This window comes from Platalea leucorodia (assembly GCF_965183815.1).
Source record: "Platalea leucorodia genome assembly, chromosome: W".
Taxonomy (NCBI): Eukaryota; Metazoa; Chordata; class Aves; order Pelecaniformes; family Threskiornithidae; genus Platalea; species Platalea leucorodia.
The window spans coordinates 12,261,233-12,276,977 of NC_138859.1; the positions used below are offsets into that span (position 1 = coordinate 12,261,233).

The following is a 15,745-nucleotide window of genomic DNA, read 5'->3' on the forward strand; positions in this document are numbered from 1 at the left end:
CCAGTTGACTGGAAGCTGGCAAATGTTGTCTCAGGTTTCAAGAAGGGTAAGAAGAAAGCCCCTGGTAATTACAGGCCTGTCAGTCTTGCTTCAGTGCCTGGTAAAATTATGGAGAAGGTTATTCTGGGAGTTATTGAAAAACACTTGAGAGACAACACAGGCATTGGTCACAGCCAGCACGGGTTCACGAGGGGAAAGTCCTGTTTAACTAACTTAATTTCCTTTTATGACAAGGTCACTCATCTAGTTGACCAAGGGAAGTCAGTAGATGTGGTGGTGTGTTTTTTATTTATTTATTTATTTTTATTTTAGCAAAGCTTTTGATACTGTCTCTCACAGTATCCTTCTGGACAAAATGTCCAGCATACAGCTAGACAAGTCCATGATACGTTGGGTGAACAATTGGTTCAGGAAGCCTGTTCTAGGTTCTCTCTTGTGCAGCCAGCCCATGTGGTCAGCTGAAGCAGTGAGCAGTCTCAGCTGAAAACTGGTTGGTTTCTCCAAGGTTTTATACTGGATTAATTTGCAACCAGATATGCCACTGTCACTTCAGCAAATGCCAGTCCTGCAGGCTTTAAAGCTGCCTGTTTCTTGGAGGTCATAAGTCCCTGTCCTCAGAGTCCTCTTCTGCACTGAGAAAGTTACATCTGTGACAATTACCTGCACTCTCAAATCTGTGATACAAGTTCAAATTAATCAAGCAATGGATGGAACTAGGGCTTAAGCAAGGAGACAACATAGCTAGAGCTTGAGTTGGGAGGAAGACTCTTCTACACTGTCCCCAGGATAATTAATTTTAAACATGTTACTGTTGACAGCTTCCACACCAAGAGAGACTGAGCATTAAGTGAACTTGCACAGCTCTGTTCTGGGCTTCCACCAGGTTATTTCAAAAGGAGGGCTTCCAAGCACTAACAGTACACAAGAAGACAAGAAGCATACAAGAAAAACGGAGCTTTAGAACACCTCCTTTCTAAGAAGTCCACCTCCGCTTTCTCATGTTCTCTCTTCTGTCCTACATGGCATAGACAGCTGTTTCCTATGAGGTCAGTTGGAGGCCTTGGTGCAAGTGCAAGCCTGCTGGCTTTATTTGGGCCCCCAACCATATACCTAAAGAAAGGAGGATGACTGAATTACCAGTGACTTTGCTGACCAGCTCCTCCTATATGAAAATCTGAGGAGAAGTTTTATGGACAATTAATTCTGGAGATGGTTCTTCAGTCTCTAGTCACACAATAAATCTTGTCCCTGACCTGATGAGGCTTGTTGATTCAAATGTAAGCTTTCAGGCATTATGAAATTATCCAGGAGTTGTTCACAATGGTAGCCAAAACTTGCATTTTGAGGCAAAGGTTATCAGAGAGAACTGTCTGTTTGATATCCTCAGCTACATCCAGATTTGCTCTTCCAATTTAATGCGAGCATAATGGAGCTGCCAAAGCCACTGCAGAAGATGCCAGTTTTGTTAAATTAATCTGTGCTGCAGTATCTTTGCTTGCCTTTCTAGATGTTGCGATACAAAGTGTTTTTCTGAACTTTCTTGCAATACTCCTCTCCCCCACTTCATCTGAGAATCAGCCTATGCACATGAAAGCTGTTTGTGGGCTTAGTTGGCCCCTCAGCTGTAAATTTTTCAGGCTTGCCCTGTAGAATTCAGAGAAAATTTGATGTTGATGGTAGCTGTGCTCCAGTGCTACCCAAATCTCAGCAGAAGCAAAGGATGCTAAGTAAACTCTGTAACTACTCTAATATCCATCCAGAAGGCCATCTCACACAATAGTATAGGCTGGATTTGACTTCTAGAAGATCTCGGGCTTGGGAGAACAGTACTTGGTCTCTCTGATGTTGAAGTTTCTCACTGTCACCATCCTGAGAAAATATTGTTATTCTTTATGCATCAGTCCAGTTCCTGCTACTCAAAGAATAAAATTAAGATTTCTGTCTATCTCCAACAGAGAAGTTGGTTTGGACCCTGTGAATTTTGTTGCTGCTCTAGGATTCTACAGTAATCACTGGCTTTGCACTGCTGGGGCTAAGGCAGGGGTTATGGTTTCATGGGAGCAGAACAAAGCATGTGCACACTGATGTTCAAAAGATTCCCAACTCTCTAGTGTGAGACAGTAAGGACCCATATTGACAATAACCTTTGGAGCACAATAACTGGTATGTAAGAAAGATTCTTCCTGAACTCTTCTGCTCACAGTGTATGCTATTTTCCGGGAAGTTTTAAGGACATTCTCTTTCACATGGGTGTTACAAAGCACCTACTAACCAGTGTTTTATGAAAAGGGCTGTGAATTATTTAACAAATGTGGCTGAAACTCTTAGTAGCACCAGACAGATGAGAAAGCATGCCTGCATTTCACTTCCAATACACATATCTGGTTTTATGGCTAGTCTGTCTTGTTCATATTGTCTGGTTATAAACTGTAATAACCATCAATTTTTTTAGTTAAATGGAACCCATTGGTGTCATTATAAGACTTTATCCTGACATACTTTAAGTCAACTGGACAGTTCCACATCACAGATTTAGAATATGTTAGACTAACTTTAATGTGATGAAAATACTGTTGAAATTCATGGTAAAACTTTAGTTGTTTTTAGTGGAACCAGCATATAATTGAATAGTTGTAGTTTTTTGTTTACATTAGCAGAAGTTGTATGCTGGAAGATGCGCTGCTTCTATCCTGTATGTAGCAAGAACTAGAGAAGAAAAATCTATTCTAAGAGTAGCTCTTCTTCTGTAGTTGGTATATGACCCTGTCACTGTTAGTCATGTTTGTGTGTGTATAAATGAAAACCAGATTATTGCAATACAGAAACTTAAACATAAATTGTGCTTCTTGTTTTATTGCATGTTTTCCAGTGAGGATTGCATATGCAATGGGGGGAATGCAACTGTGGAGCTTACAGTGGATCTTGAGAGGCATTGCTTTAGGGGACAAAGAAATACACTTGTGAGACAAAAGATGACTTTGCTAGTTCTTCTATTCTGATCTCATTAGCCTATGTGGATGCTTTAAAGGACTTTTTTTTAGACTTGCTAACTATTAAATGACTGCTTGCAATTGCAAACAGGTGCCCCTCCCCCCTTTTGCTCCTTTTAAAGAATGTATGCCAATATATGCTTTCGTAATTTTAGCTGTGATTGAATTAGAAGAAAACTGTTCCCTAGTTGCAAGTTTGTCTCATTCAGCATACACAGATACTTGTCTATGATTGATACTGACATTTTCAGTTATTGAGTAGGTTTTTTTTAAAAAATCAAAACCACAGAACCCCTTTTTTACAACTATTCCTTTTTTTTCAGGCAATAATAAATAGCACTATCACCCCCAACATGACATTTACTAAAACATCCCAGAAGTTTGGCCAATGGGCAGACAGCAGGGCAAATACAGTCTATGGCTTGGGATTTTCATCTGAACATCACCTTTCAAAAGTAAGTATGAACAATGACAACTATTCGGCCAGTCAAGCAGCTTAAGAGTATTTGATTCCTGCTGGTTGTATCTTGACTCAGTGCTCAATACTGTTGTTATTTAAAAATAATTTACAAAAAATGTTCTGTAAATGTAAAAAGACAAGCCAATATTGTTATAACACTTTGTTGCCTATGAATTTTCTTTTAACTGATTGAGGAAAGGAGGGATATTTAAGCTATCACAGCGTATGCTGTTAATGCTTTCTAAGTATTCACTTGTTAGGTTTTTGTTAGGTTTCTCTTCTTTAAAGTTGTTCTTCCGTTACAGTTTTTCATGATAGAATTTAAAGGAGTAGACTATGTAGTATTTCTTCTGTGTTTAAATCTCCTAGAAAAAAATTGTTGGTAGTCTTCAGGTACATTTTTGTCTTTTAAGCCACATTCACTTTCACTTTTCTGCTGTGTAGTGCATCAAATTACAGATATTTCAACATGTGCAGGCTTAAAGTAAAGCTAGTGGGGAAAAATATTCCATGTAAAAGAAAACTACATTTTCTTGTTGGAATACAAAAATTGAAATTTTTACTAAAGAAACTCAATGCCCTATGAGGTTTTTTTCTGGTCTGCTTGTGCAGGAGGGAAGTCCACCTTAATCCAAGGAAAGCAGTAACTCCTTTTTCTCAAAGTGATGGTATGGTTCCTGTGAGCACCCTTTCTACAGTCCCTATTGTTATTGATACTACTCTGGTAGATGAGTCCAGGAACCTGTAAAAGCCAATGTTGTTTTTCTCCAGATGAGGAATTTCATTTTCAGTTTAAAAACATGTTTCTACATTAAGCAGAGAATGTTCATCTTTGATATATACAAGAGATCTGGAAACCCAAATGCAATAAAAAGGAATGCATAATACATGTTTGAGTAAGGAATAATGGTTGGCTTGTTATTAAAAAAAACTAAATAAACAAAAAAAAGCATACCAGCCCTTTTGAGAAAGTAATTGTCACTATCTAAGGATAAGTATGGGCTTGTCAGAAAACCATTAAAAAGAGAACCAGTACATCTGCTTTATTTGGACAGTGTGATAAGCTTGTAAGATTTCTTCCTTTTGTAATCTGATAGCTTTCATTTCTATGAAGCAACACAAACCCAGGAAATTGAGTGATATTAATATATGCATGTGCATTTGTGCACACGTGTCATTGCTTCAGTGAACTTAGAAACTTTGTAATTTATTTAAATTGGTGTGTATGTCCTAGAGGCACTTGCTTACCAACATGGTAATAACTTTTGTTAATATTTCAAAGGATTCTAATTTAGTTTACCTCTCTCATATACTAGCTTGTTTTCCTTAATCATGGAATGCTTCTTTGGAGGCAAAGTATCATGCTGTAGTCATGCATAGCCTGTGTTTGCCTGCCTTTCAACACTGGGTTGTCCTTGCCAGTGAAAATATTTTGATTTTTTTCATCTGTCCTTTCCTTCACTCTTTCCTTGCTCTCCCCAAGTGATACTTACTTCCTTCTTAATTACAGTTGTTTCAATCCCATTCTTTCACTGCCCTCAAACTGATGTCTAAGAGTTTTCAGTATGCCCTTGGCTTAAAACATTATATTGCTGTTGAAAAAATAATCTGAAAAGCTACAGTAGATATTTTGTCTTAAGTACGTTTGATTAGCAGTTACTCAGATTGCTGTGATTTATGAAGAATACGCAGATCTGTTGAGAAAAATGCCAAGTCACAGACCTTTTCAGAAGCTTATGGTGATGAATCTTCAGGACCTTTTCAGCAAATTGTTTCCCTTGTATTATATCTTAATTATCAAATTGTGATTTTCATGTGAATTAAAATTGCTGATCATTGCTACTAAAATTCATAAAGGTGAAACTTTTTGTGTTATTGTAAAATTAGCAAACATATTTGATGGAGGGAAAAGAAACTTGTTTAGATTACAGTCTATTCAGTCACTGGAATTGGTAGATATATTGGTCTTATATCAGAAAAGCTGAATTAGAAACCCTGGATCTGCTGTGTAGCTTCGGAGAAATCACATCTATTTTCTTTCTTGCCTTATGTCTCTGCTCAGATTACTAACTCCCACTTCTGTGCACTGGCATTGTAGTCAGGTTTACCAGAGCGCTCTTTGGTACACCTAGCATTGTAGGACATGAAATCTAATTTAGGGCTCAAGGTACTACTGGATATTAGTAATAGTGCTAACAAATAAACTGTATTAATGGATTTGTTCAGAAACAGGTAGCTTCTAGAAGTTGCCTTAAAAATTGATTCTGGAACTTCTTTTCTGTACTTGGTTTATCAAAATCCCTAAGCGAACAGCCCTGTTGCATGTAATTTGTTTTGCAGTAGTGTCTCTGGGCCCCAATGAAATATTTCAAGTTCCAGGGAGCAATGGACAGCCTGCAACCACAAAAAACTTAGTCTAGTCTGTGACTGATATCAACAGGTTAATGAAGCAAATAATCAGAGCAGAGATAATAAAAGTCATGTCTTCTAATAAACTGGTTATTCTCAGATCATTGTCTGCTTAGCTATGTCACTCTAAACAAGCAGATGATTTCCAAAGCATATATCAAGTATTTGACTTTTGGACTATTCCTTTTTGGTTCGTGTGCCTTTGTCCTCCTAAACTGATTACTAGGGTAGAGTGAAACAGCGGTAACCTCTTTCTGGATGATTATTGTGACTGTGAGAATTAGTGGAGCGAGACTATCCGGTATAAAAATAAAGGCACTCTAATCAACTTCACACGCAAATAGTATAGAAGAAAATTAATTAAACATTTGTTTATCTTCATTAGACCTTTTCTCAATATGTCAGACCACAAATTCACCTCAAGATTGTTCCATCAAGAGTCAGGCAGAAGTCAGTGATACCTAAAAGATGATTCCTATGTTGAAGAATATTTCTTTCACAGGATCAGGATTTCCTAGCACAGTCCCTCTTGCTGCTGTAGTAGGAGGAACAGAATGTCCCATGATATTCAGAGAAAACTGAGTCTAATTTCTCAACCAGAATATAAATCTGTGCTTTTGATAGTATCCCGCTGTATGGGAAGAAATATTCCTTGTCAGGATTGCTGTCTGTTTTATCCCTTTGAATTAGTTGGCCTGATTTATTCCAAATAACTTAAGAGTATGCTAAATGCCAAAAGGACCATCACAGGTACTTGTGAGATCCTCCCATAGTCTCCCTCCACAATTTTTCCATCTTTTCCTTAAATTATTAATCCTCCAGAGAACCCTTCCTTTCATACCATGAGATCTCATCTTTGTTATTTAGGAATTTTATCAGGAGATTGCTACTATCTATCACCTGACCGCCTCAAGGAATTCTAGTAAATTTGTGAAAATTTCCTCTATGTTAACCTTGTTGGCTTTTTCTTAGAATGTTATCTATTTATCTGTCTATTCATTATGTATATTTTTTTTCACAGTTTCTACCACTGTGATACATAAGATCATATTTACTGCCTTGTATGTCTTCAGCCATTCTAAACCTCAGCATCATGTTTTCTTACTTACCAATCCTCTGGTCCTAAAGCTGATTTAAATAATAGGTTATCCATCAGATTTTGAGGTCTATCTACAACTCTTAAATGAGTATCATCCAGTTCTGGTGATCTGTTGCCAATTTTATTATCTGTTCTGAGACCTTTTTTGATGCTGAATTAGAGTTTCAGGATGGTATACTTTTTTTATCCTTCTATATTCAGGAAACGTATGCTTTTAAATGACCTGACAGCTGAAATATAGGATACCAGTGGAGAGAAATGATACTTCCTCAAATATACTAATAAACTACTTTTCCTGGTAGGCTAAAGACAATAAGGTTTTTTAGATCTTGGATAGCAAGTGAAGTTCTGATTGAAAATAGTTAAGGAGATTGTGTCACACAAAGGTAGCCTTCATCCCTTCTAAATACATGCAGTGCAAAACAATTTCTTTGTATGCTGCTGCTGGAGAGATTTTGAAGCTGTTGGTGAAGTTTCCAATGTTTTTGCAGAATTATTTCGGTCTTAAGCTGATCATAATAAGATCATGTTCTGTATAAAAGCAGTAGCAAGTAAAAACAAATGCTTGGCTACTATAGCAATTAGTGTAGTGTCAAGCTGAGATCTGTGAAGCCAAATTTTTCTCTAGCCAGAGAATCTAGGCCCTATTCTTAATAAATTGATTTAATCTATCAAGTTTAAGGGTGCATGTATTTCTAAATTGCTGCTTTAGCTATTTTCTGGAAGAGCTTCGTGTAGCAGAGAAATCAAGCTTCATATGGCAGTTCAATGTGGAATTCTTGAATTTAGTGTTCAGTATATGTGAGTGAATGAATAATGGTTAGCTTGTTATTACAAAAAATGTTGTCAGGAAGACAGTAAAACCTGAATCTGAAAGCAGCTGTGCAAGGCAGCTTATCACTGTTATTAGCCATATATGAGGTGGGTTTTTTAACACTATCAGCAACAAATTAAACTTTGTTGCATCATAATTTTCCTGTCATATAAACAGAGTACATTATGTCTGAAAGGTATGTCACTGTGTAACTCTCTTAAATGAGTATCTAATAAAGAGAAAAATTAAAAAATTCTACTGACAATTTGACTTTGTAAAATGTTAAGTAAAGCATTCTGTTCTGCATGTAATATAACTACTTCACGTCTGTTCTTTCTTTTTTTCCTGTTATTTTTTAAACATATGTACCTTCAGTTTGCGGAAAAATTTCAGGAATTCAAAGAAGCTGCACGACTAGCAAAGGAAAAATCCCAAGAAAAGATGGAGCTAACAAGTACACCCTCTCAAGTGAGTCTTATTGCCTGATTCAAGCCTAGTACTTCATAATCTGTGCTACTTAATGTATCTTATATACACATGTTGTATTAAAAATGAGCAGGGTACTTCACAGTTTCCCTGAATCCTTTTAGCAGTCAGCTAGAAGTGTCAAGAAGTCTAAGAATGCATTTAATATGTATTGCAGAAGTGTCAAAGGGGCTTGCTTTAATATAAAATTGGCCTTTTGTGTATTCCCATCCCTTTCTTTGAGCTTTCCTCAGAAAATATGTTATGAATAAAGATGGTGAGTAGTTATGTAAGTAAATCTATAGTAAAGACCTTTTGTGTTTTTTTTTTTTTTTTTTTTTTTTCTTATTGTATCTATGAAACTTCAGGCGATGCACTGTAAAGGACTTGATATAAGAATCATTACAACACAAATTGAAGCTAAACCAGCAAACTATTTTTACTTATTTCCTCCTGTTGTAGTATTCACTTGTGAAATGTGTTGAAGGAAGATGACAGATTCACATGTGGGTTCTGGAGTTTTATTGCAGTTAGCCATGTTGTAAAAGAAGAGTTTATAAAAGACATCTCAAAACATGAACTCGGATAATATAGGCCTAACAGGAGGATAAATGAATATAGTCATATTTACATTAGTCATGCCTAAAATTAATTTACTTGAAAATGGATACTTTGAATTTGCTTTGAAAAGAGAAATTGCATGAGGTTTTTATGCCCCTCCACTGTTTCTGGCTGTGCATGTAGCTATTTGCTTTTTGGAGGATGAAGCAGCTTTAAAACTACAGCAGGGGTTCCTGAGCTGAGTAGGATTAATGCGGCTGAGTGTTTTTGGGGGGGGGGGGGGGGGGGGAATGCATCTTCATTCATTGAATCAGTGCATCTCTTGAGTGCTTTGCACTGCAATATGCTCCTGATCTTTGATGGAACAAGGATGGCAGGCAGTTTGCAACATCCTATACGAATAGGTTTATTGCCACCAGAAAGCTGCATCTGGAGTCCTTCCAAGAGAAGTCAGTGGAAACCACAAGAATACACAATGAACCAACCTCACGTTGTTTTCCTAGTAGGCATTTTGTCCAAGTGCTAGGTTGGCTTTTGCTATTAAAGGGAAACTGCTTGCTGTACTGTAACAGGAGAAAAATAAGGCAGTCTTTTTTTAATTAGTTTTCTTGACAGTCTCTAAACTTCTGATAATTTCCATTAATAAATACATAGATAATGGAAGTAGGTATTTCAGTATTATAACCTAGTATATACTTGGACTTTAGAAACAGTGAAGTGCTTCAGCTAGGCCTCTAGTTACTCAATATTATAGGCAAAACAATTACTCTGCTTCTCTTTTGACATGATGATTAATAGTCTGCACTCAGAAGTTAAATCTGACACTGTTGAATGGAGTGACTTATTTAGTTTGGACATAAATTTGAACTACTCATTCAGAGACAAGATGCTTTTGTCTAGCAGTTGCCCAGGGTTAAAGCTTTCTCTTAATCTATATAAGCTATTAATATTATTCATTTTCCAGTACAGATTTCCCTTTATACTTGGAGCCTAACATTTTATACTGTAGGAAGTTATAGAAATGTTACCTTGAGCGATTCTATAATGCACGTTGAGAGCTGCGATTTATTTACTGCACACTTAGGAATAATTTCATATTCAGGCCTTACTTTTCATCTCTTGGCTTTTAGCTGTGTTAATAAGTTAGCATATTATTCCAAAAGATACAGTTAGTGCAAGTGTCAGTCTTCACATACTTAATGCTTCTCATTAGTTCCCCAGAAAGAAGGGAGTTTGGAGCAGATGAGAAGCAATGACTTCATGGCAGACTGCAGTGCTTCCATAGTGCTGGGGCTTATTTGAAGAGATTTATGACTAGGGGGAAGACGGGTGCTTGGTAGTGGGGAGGGAGGGTGGAACCCTAGAGACATTTGAAGGAACACTTTCTGTCATTTTGATCATCTGCCAAAAAGTGACTGCAAGGCATGTAATTCCAGTGTTGCCTTTCTCAATCATTTTACAGCTCTTCTTTCCCTTTTGCATAGCGATCCTTTGCAGAGAGGGAGAGTAAGAGGAAGGAGAGAGATTTTCAGTGGCCAGTCAAGACTTTGTAGGAACCTGGCTTTTTTAGGAAGCTTTGACAGGAAAGGCATTGGGAGGTAGCGTGTGAGTAGTGAGCTCTATAACAGTAGCTCAGTTAGCTACAAGTGTCAATCCCTCTGCTGTCTTGGACTTGCAGATATCATTCTGCATTAAATTAATAATAGGTAGGAAGATACTGCATAACAAAACTGGAAAATATACATGTAAAACTTACATAAGATGTGTTACATTTCTCTTGGTACTGCTTTAAAAAAATGCCCTTATTATTTACCAGTTAATTAAATTACCAGATATGGTACATTGCCCACCCTCTCTGCTACACAATTCTAGAAGATAAAAAGAGAAAAATTACATGCGCTTCTTTCTGCACTCAATATGTCCCTACAGGTTGAATCTTTATTAAAATATCTCCACAACTAGTGTAACAAAACCCTGCACGAGATATTTGCTGTTCAGCATTGTTTGATGTAACCCTGCAAATATTACTGGTATGTGTTTCAATTCTGAATGTCCTGCAAAAACTTGTGAAACTAAGGAGAAATAGAAAACAAGAGATAACAACAGAAATATCTCATAAATAGAATATGTATTCATAGTTCGAGTACTTCCCAGAGTTAGCCATGTTAAAACTTAAGAACAATCTTGTATAAGTCCACTGAAGTTAGGCTGTTTCTCTAAGGTGTTACAAGCTTTAGCAAAGTGTTGGTACTATTTAGCTAGATATTTCCACCAGAAAAGTGCCTCAATGGCCAGGAAGTAGTAGTTCCATGCCGAGTATTTTTTTGGATATGCCGTTTCATCTGATGACGTGTATTCTTTGGCTACTGGGTTTTTTTGTTTTGTTTCTTTTTGGTTTTTTTTGTGAAACAGTAGAAAGAAAACAATACATAGCCCAATTTGCAATTACTTAATAGCAGGAGTTCCTTTTTCCCTAAGCTATCCTGCTGCTAAATTTAAACTTTGCATTCTTACTGTTTCTTTAATACTACCTGTTCTCACCCTGTTTACCAGCAGCTTTTGCTTTAATTTCCCAGAATATCAGGTAATACATAAAATCACCATTTACCTTGACTCTAAAAATATTAATCCTCAGTCCATGTGTAAGTCCAGGACTGGTGAGTGACTTAAAGTTCAATATCCTCCAAAAATCTATATATGATATAATAATGTTTTTATACCACAGGAGAGTTGTTAATCCTTTCTTCTCAAATGTATGAAATATCTATTTGTAGCTGTCATGCGTGGGAAATATCAGGGCTTAAAATATGTCATTGGTTTACAGGAAGACTTTCAATTTAAGCACTGTTTTTTTTCCATATAGGGTCTACACAGTTGGATCTTGGTTAACCTGCTCTTCCAGCTGGGAGGGAGGGGTGAAAATCTTTTTCAGCTGACCAACTCTAAAATTTGAAGTGGATGTGTGAAGCTGTAATGATACGGAATAAAAACTTCATTACTTATGAATTTCTCACAAAAATGTTTCTAGAATTCTTTTATTCTCTCTAAATAATATAAAATGTGAATATATTATTTGTAAACTTAGTTTTGTTCTGTGTGTTTGGTTTTTTTGTTTGGTTTTTTTTTTTTTTTTTTTTTCTTCCTGTTGTATTTGGTGCTTTATTCATAGCCAGCTTTGTAATTATTTACCAGGCAGGGATAGTTGTGAGTTTGTGAGAGCACTGATTAACCTGTATTGGTGGAAGAGGTGCTGGAGCGTGTCCAAAGAAGGGCAACGAAGCTGGTGAAGGGTCTGGAGCACAAGTCTTATGAGGAGCGGCTGAGGGAGGTGCGGTTGTTTAGTCTGGAGAAGAGGAGGCTGAGGGGAGACCTTATCGCTCTCTACAACTACCTGAAAGGAGATTGTAGCGAGGTGGGGGTCGGTCTCTTCTCCCAAGTAGCAAGCAACAGGACGAGAGGAAATGGCCTCAAGTTGTGCCAGGGGAGATTTAGATTAGATATTAGGAAAAATTACTTCATGGAGAGAGTGGTTAGGCATTGGAACAGACTGCCCAGGGAAGTGGTGCAATCACAGTCCCTGGAAGTATTCAAAAAACACGTGGATGTGGTGCTTAGGGACAGGGTTTAGAGGTGGACCAGGCAGTTAGGTTAACGGTTGGACTTGATGATCTCAGAGGACTTTTCCAACCTTAATGATTCTATGATTCTAAGAAATACATACTAGAATCTGAAGCTTCTCTTGTACATACAGATCAGCCCCTCATGAATTTGCAGGGAGTAAACATTTAGGTATTACATAGACTGTGATGTTTGTCTGCATTAATTTTTGTCACTTGAATTTATAGAATCATAACATGCTTTGGGATGGAAGGGACCTTTAAAGGTCATCTAGTCCAACCCCTCTGCCATGGGCAGGGACATCTTCAACTAGATCAGGTTGCTCAGAGCCCCATCCAGCCTGACCTTTAATGTTTCCAGGGATGGGGCATCTACAACCTCTCTGGGCAACCTGTTCCAGTGTTTCACCACCCTCCTCATGAAAAATTTCTTCCTTATATCTAGTCTGAATCTACCCTCCTTTAGTTTAAAACCATTACCCCTTGTCCTATCACAACAGGCCTTGCTAAAAAGACTATCCCTATCTTTCTTGTAGGCCCCCTTTAAGTATTGAAAGGCTGCAATAAGGTCTCCCTGCAGCCTTCTCTTCTCCAGGCTGAACAACCCCAGCTCTTTCAGCCTTTCCTCACAGCAGAGGTGTTCCATCCCTCTGATCATTTTTGTGACCCTCCTCTGGACCCGCTCCAACAGGTCCATGTCCTTCCTGTACTGAGGACTCCAGAGCTGGACGCAGTACTGCAGGTGGGGTCTCACCAGAGCAGAGTAGAGGGGCAGAACCACCTCCCTCGACCTGCTGGCCACGCTTCTTTTGATGCAGCCCAGAATACAGTTGGCTTTCTGGGCTGCGAGAGCACATTGTCTGCTCATGTCCAGCTTTTCATCCACCAGTACCCCCAAGTCCTTCTCCTCAGGGCTACTCTCAATCCCTTCATCCCCCAGCCTGTATTGATACTAGGGATTGCCCTGACCCAGGTGCAGGACCTTGCACTTGGCCTTGTTGAACCTCATGAGGTACACACAGGCCCACTTCTCGAGCTTGTCCAGGTCCCTCTGGATGGCATCCCATCCCTCAGGCGTGTCAACCGCACCGCTCAGCTTGGTGTCATCTGCAAACTTGCTGAGGGTGCACTCGATCCTGCTGTCTATGTCATTGATGAAGATATTGAACAGCACTGGTCCCAGTACGGACCCCTGAGGGACACCACTCGTCACTGTTCTCCATCTGGACATCGAGCCATTGACCACTACCCTCTGGATGCGACCCTCCAGCCAATTAGCTATCCACCGAACAGTCTGCCCATCAAATCCCTATCCTTCCAATTTAGAGAGAAGGATGTTGTGGGGGACCATGTCAAAGGCCTTACAGAAGTCCAGATAGATGACATCCATAGCTCTTCCCTTGTCTACTGATGCAGTCACTCCATTATAGAAGGCCACTAGTTTGGTCAGGCAGGACTTGCCCTTGGTGAAGCCATGCTGGCTGTCTCGAATTTCATTCAAATTAGACGTCTATGAAAGTACTTTACTGAAAAATAAGCCTAGATGGAACTTGCACATTTGTTTTTCTTCTGCTGAAATAATTTTTATGCATTCATACTTAAAATATTTTAATATAGCTCTGGCTTTATGTATCTAATAATAGTGTTGCAGGAATTTTAGCTTAAAGATACAAGCAACCCAGATTTTGTGGGATGTGGTATATGCTTTTTAGAACATCTAGTGTAGTTTGGGAAGAGAAGGACATAAAAGAGAAACTCTTGGGTCTATAATGCCTTTCATTTAATGGCAGTGGAAACTGTTTATCAAATCAGAGGATAATAATAGACAAAACCACATAATTTGTATAAAATAATTCACATGCCTGATTATCTTGCTAACTCTGCTCTCCTTTGACACTTAATTTCAGTTCAGTTTCAGTTCAGTAAAATTGTTCTGTAAAAATCAAGATTTAATTTTGACTTCTATAGTATTAACACTTAAGATAATAGTTTTGAGTTTTAAATTAAGAGGATTCTTCCTGAAAGTAGGTAACAATTTACATTCATAAAATAAATAATTTACATTTATATTATAAATAACAGTTTATATTTCTGTAATAAATCAGTGTAAGCTAATTATTTTCTGCTTTTTAATCAGTAGGATTTTAATAAGAGGATGCAGAATGGAGACACTTGTGCATGTGCATTGTATAACTTGATGTATGCTAAATATAATAGAACTTGAAGTAATTATTAAAATGTTTTAATATAACTCCGTATCACCCACTAATTCAAGTTGTAGGGTGAGATATGTCTCTCACTATGTGAGAAATACAGTAGAATAAAAGCAAAATTTTGACAATTGTTGTGCTGCAAATACTTAATATAATTTAAAGTGTAATGAAAATGTTGAACGACAATATTTTTGGTTAAGTGACACCAGTGCTTTGTGGAAGGTGATGATGACAGCCAGATCTTATTTTCTTTAAAAGATCTGAGTTTTTCCATCTGGTCAAGTCTCAAAGTCAAGGGCAACATTTCTTATAGATATAGGATCAGATTCAGTATTGGCTTTCAAAAAGCCTTATCCTTGTAAACTAGTAGAAGGCTACAAGTGGAGGCTCAAAATTAGACCCTGATCTTGTAAGATCATGACCATCTTCAGATACTTAGCAATTTCTTCTGAGATTGTTGTTCTTCATCTTTCTATGCAGTGTCAAAGAGCTGGGAAGAGGAGCTGCTGGCCTTGCAGAGACTGTGCTTGTGCTTCAGTTTAATAACATTAGATAGCAGTTTTATCTCTTCCCCATGCAGATGGTAAAAGGTGGTGTGGCTATAGGAGGTGCTTAGCTTTTGGAAATACTGTAATTCAACCAGTCCTCTGCTGTACAGACACCCCTCTATGACATCCATTGAACTCTATTCATGAAACTCTTCTATCTTAGAGTTAAATGTTACCACTTGATTACTAAGACATTTTAAAATTGAGATGAGCTACTTAGCTTATATGACTTGCTTATCTCCTGCAAAAATCATTACTTGAAAAAGTATATAATAGGAAATAAAATATTAAAATTACACCACATACAGGGACTGAAAAGCCTATAATCTTCGAACTTAGGATGTGGGCTACACAGTGCACTTTGTTTTTTAAAAAGGAAGTACTTTTCAGTGACTAGAAATTGGAAAATAGTGTTTGTTGGCCAAAACATAAATGTACATCTTGGCATGATGAAGGCTGATTAAAACTGCACCAGTGCCTTCTGCTAGGAAGACAGCCAATAAGTGTCACAGTTTCAGGTGTCCAGTTGCATAGCAGTAGCTGCCTGGGTATAACTGGAGTATTCTCCT

The 15,745-nt window shown here is 37.8% G+C and overlaps 1 protein-coding gene across 1 annotated transcript in view; it reads left to right on the top strand.

Annotated features, from left to right (window-relative positions):
- The window catches only part of LOC309601741 (homer protein homolog 1-like), a gene marked incomplete at both ends in the record, with an annotated part of 68,043 nt that overhangs the window by 2,959 nt on the left and 49,339 nt on the right, over positions 1-15,745 (top strand). Inside the window, 2 exons of the mRNA XM_082334902.1 lie at positions 3,314-3,445; positions 8,148-8,240. Coding sequence (XP_082191028.1) covers positions 3,314-3,445; positions 8,148-8,240 — 225 coding nt within the window. The remainder of the gene's footprint in view (positions 1-3,313; positions 3,446-8,147; positions 8,241-15,745) is intronic.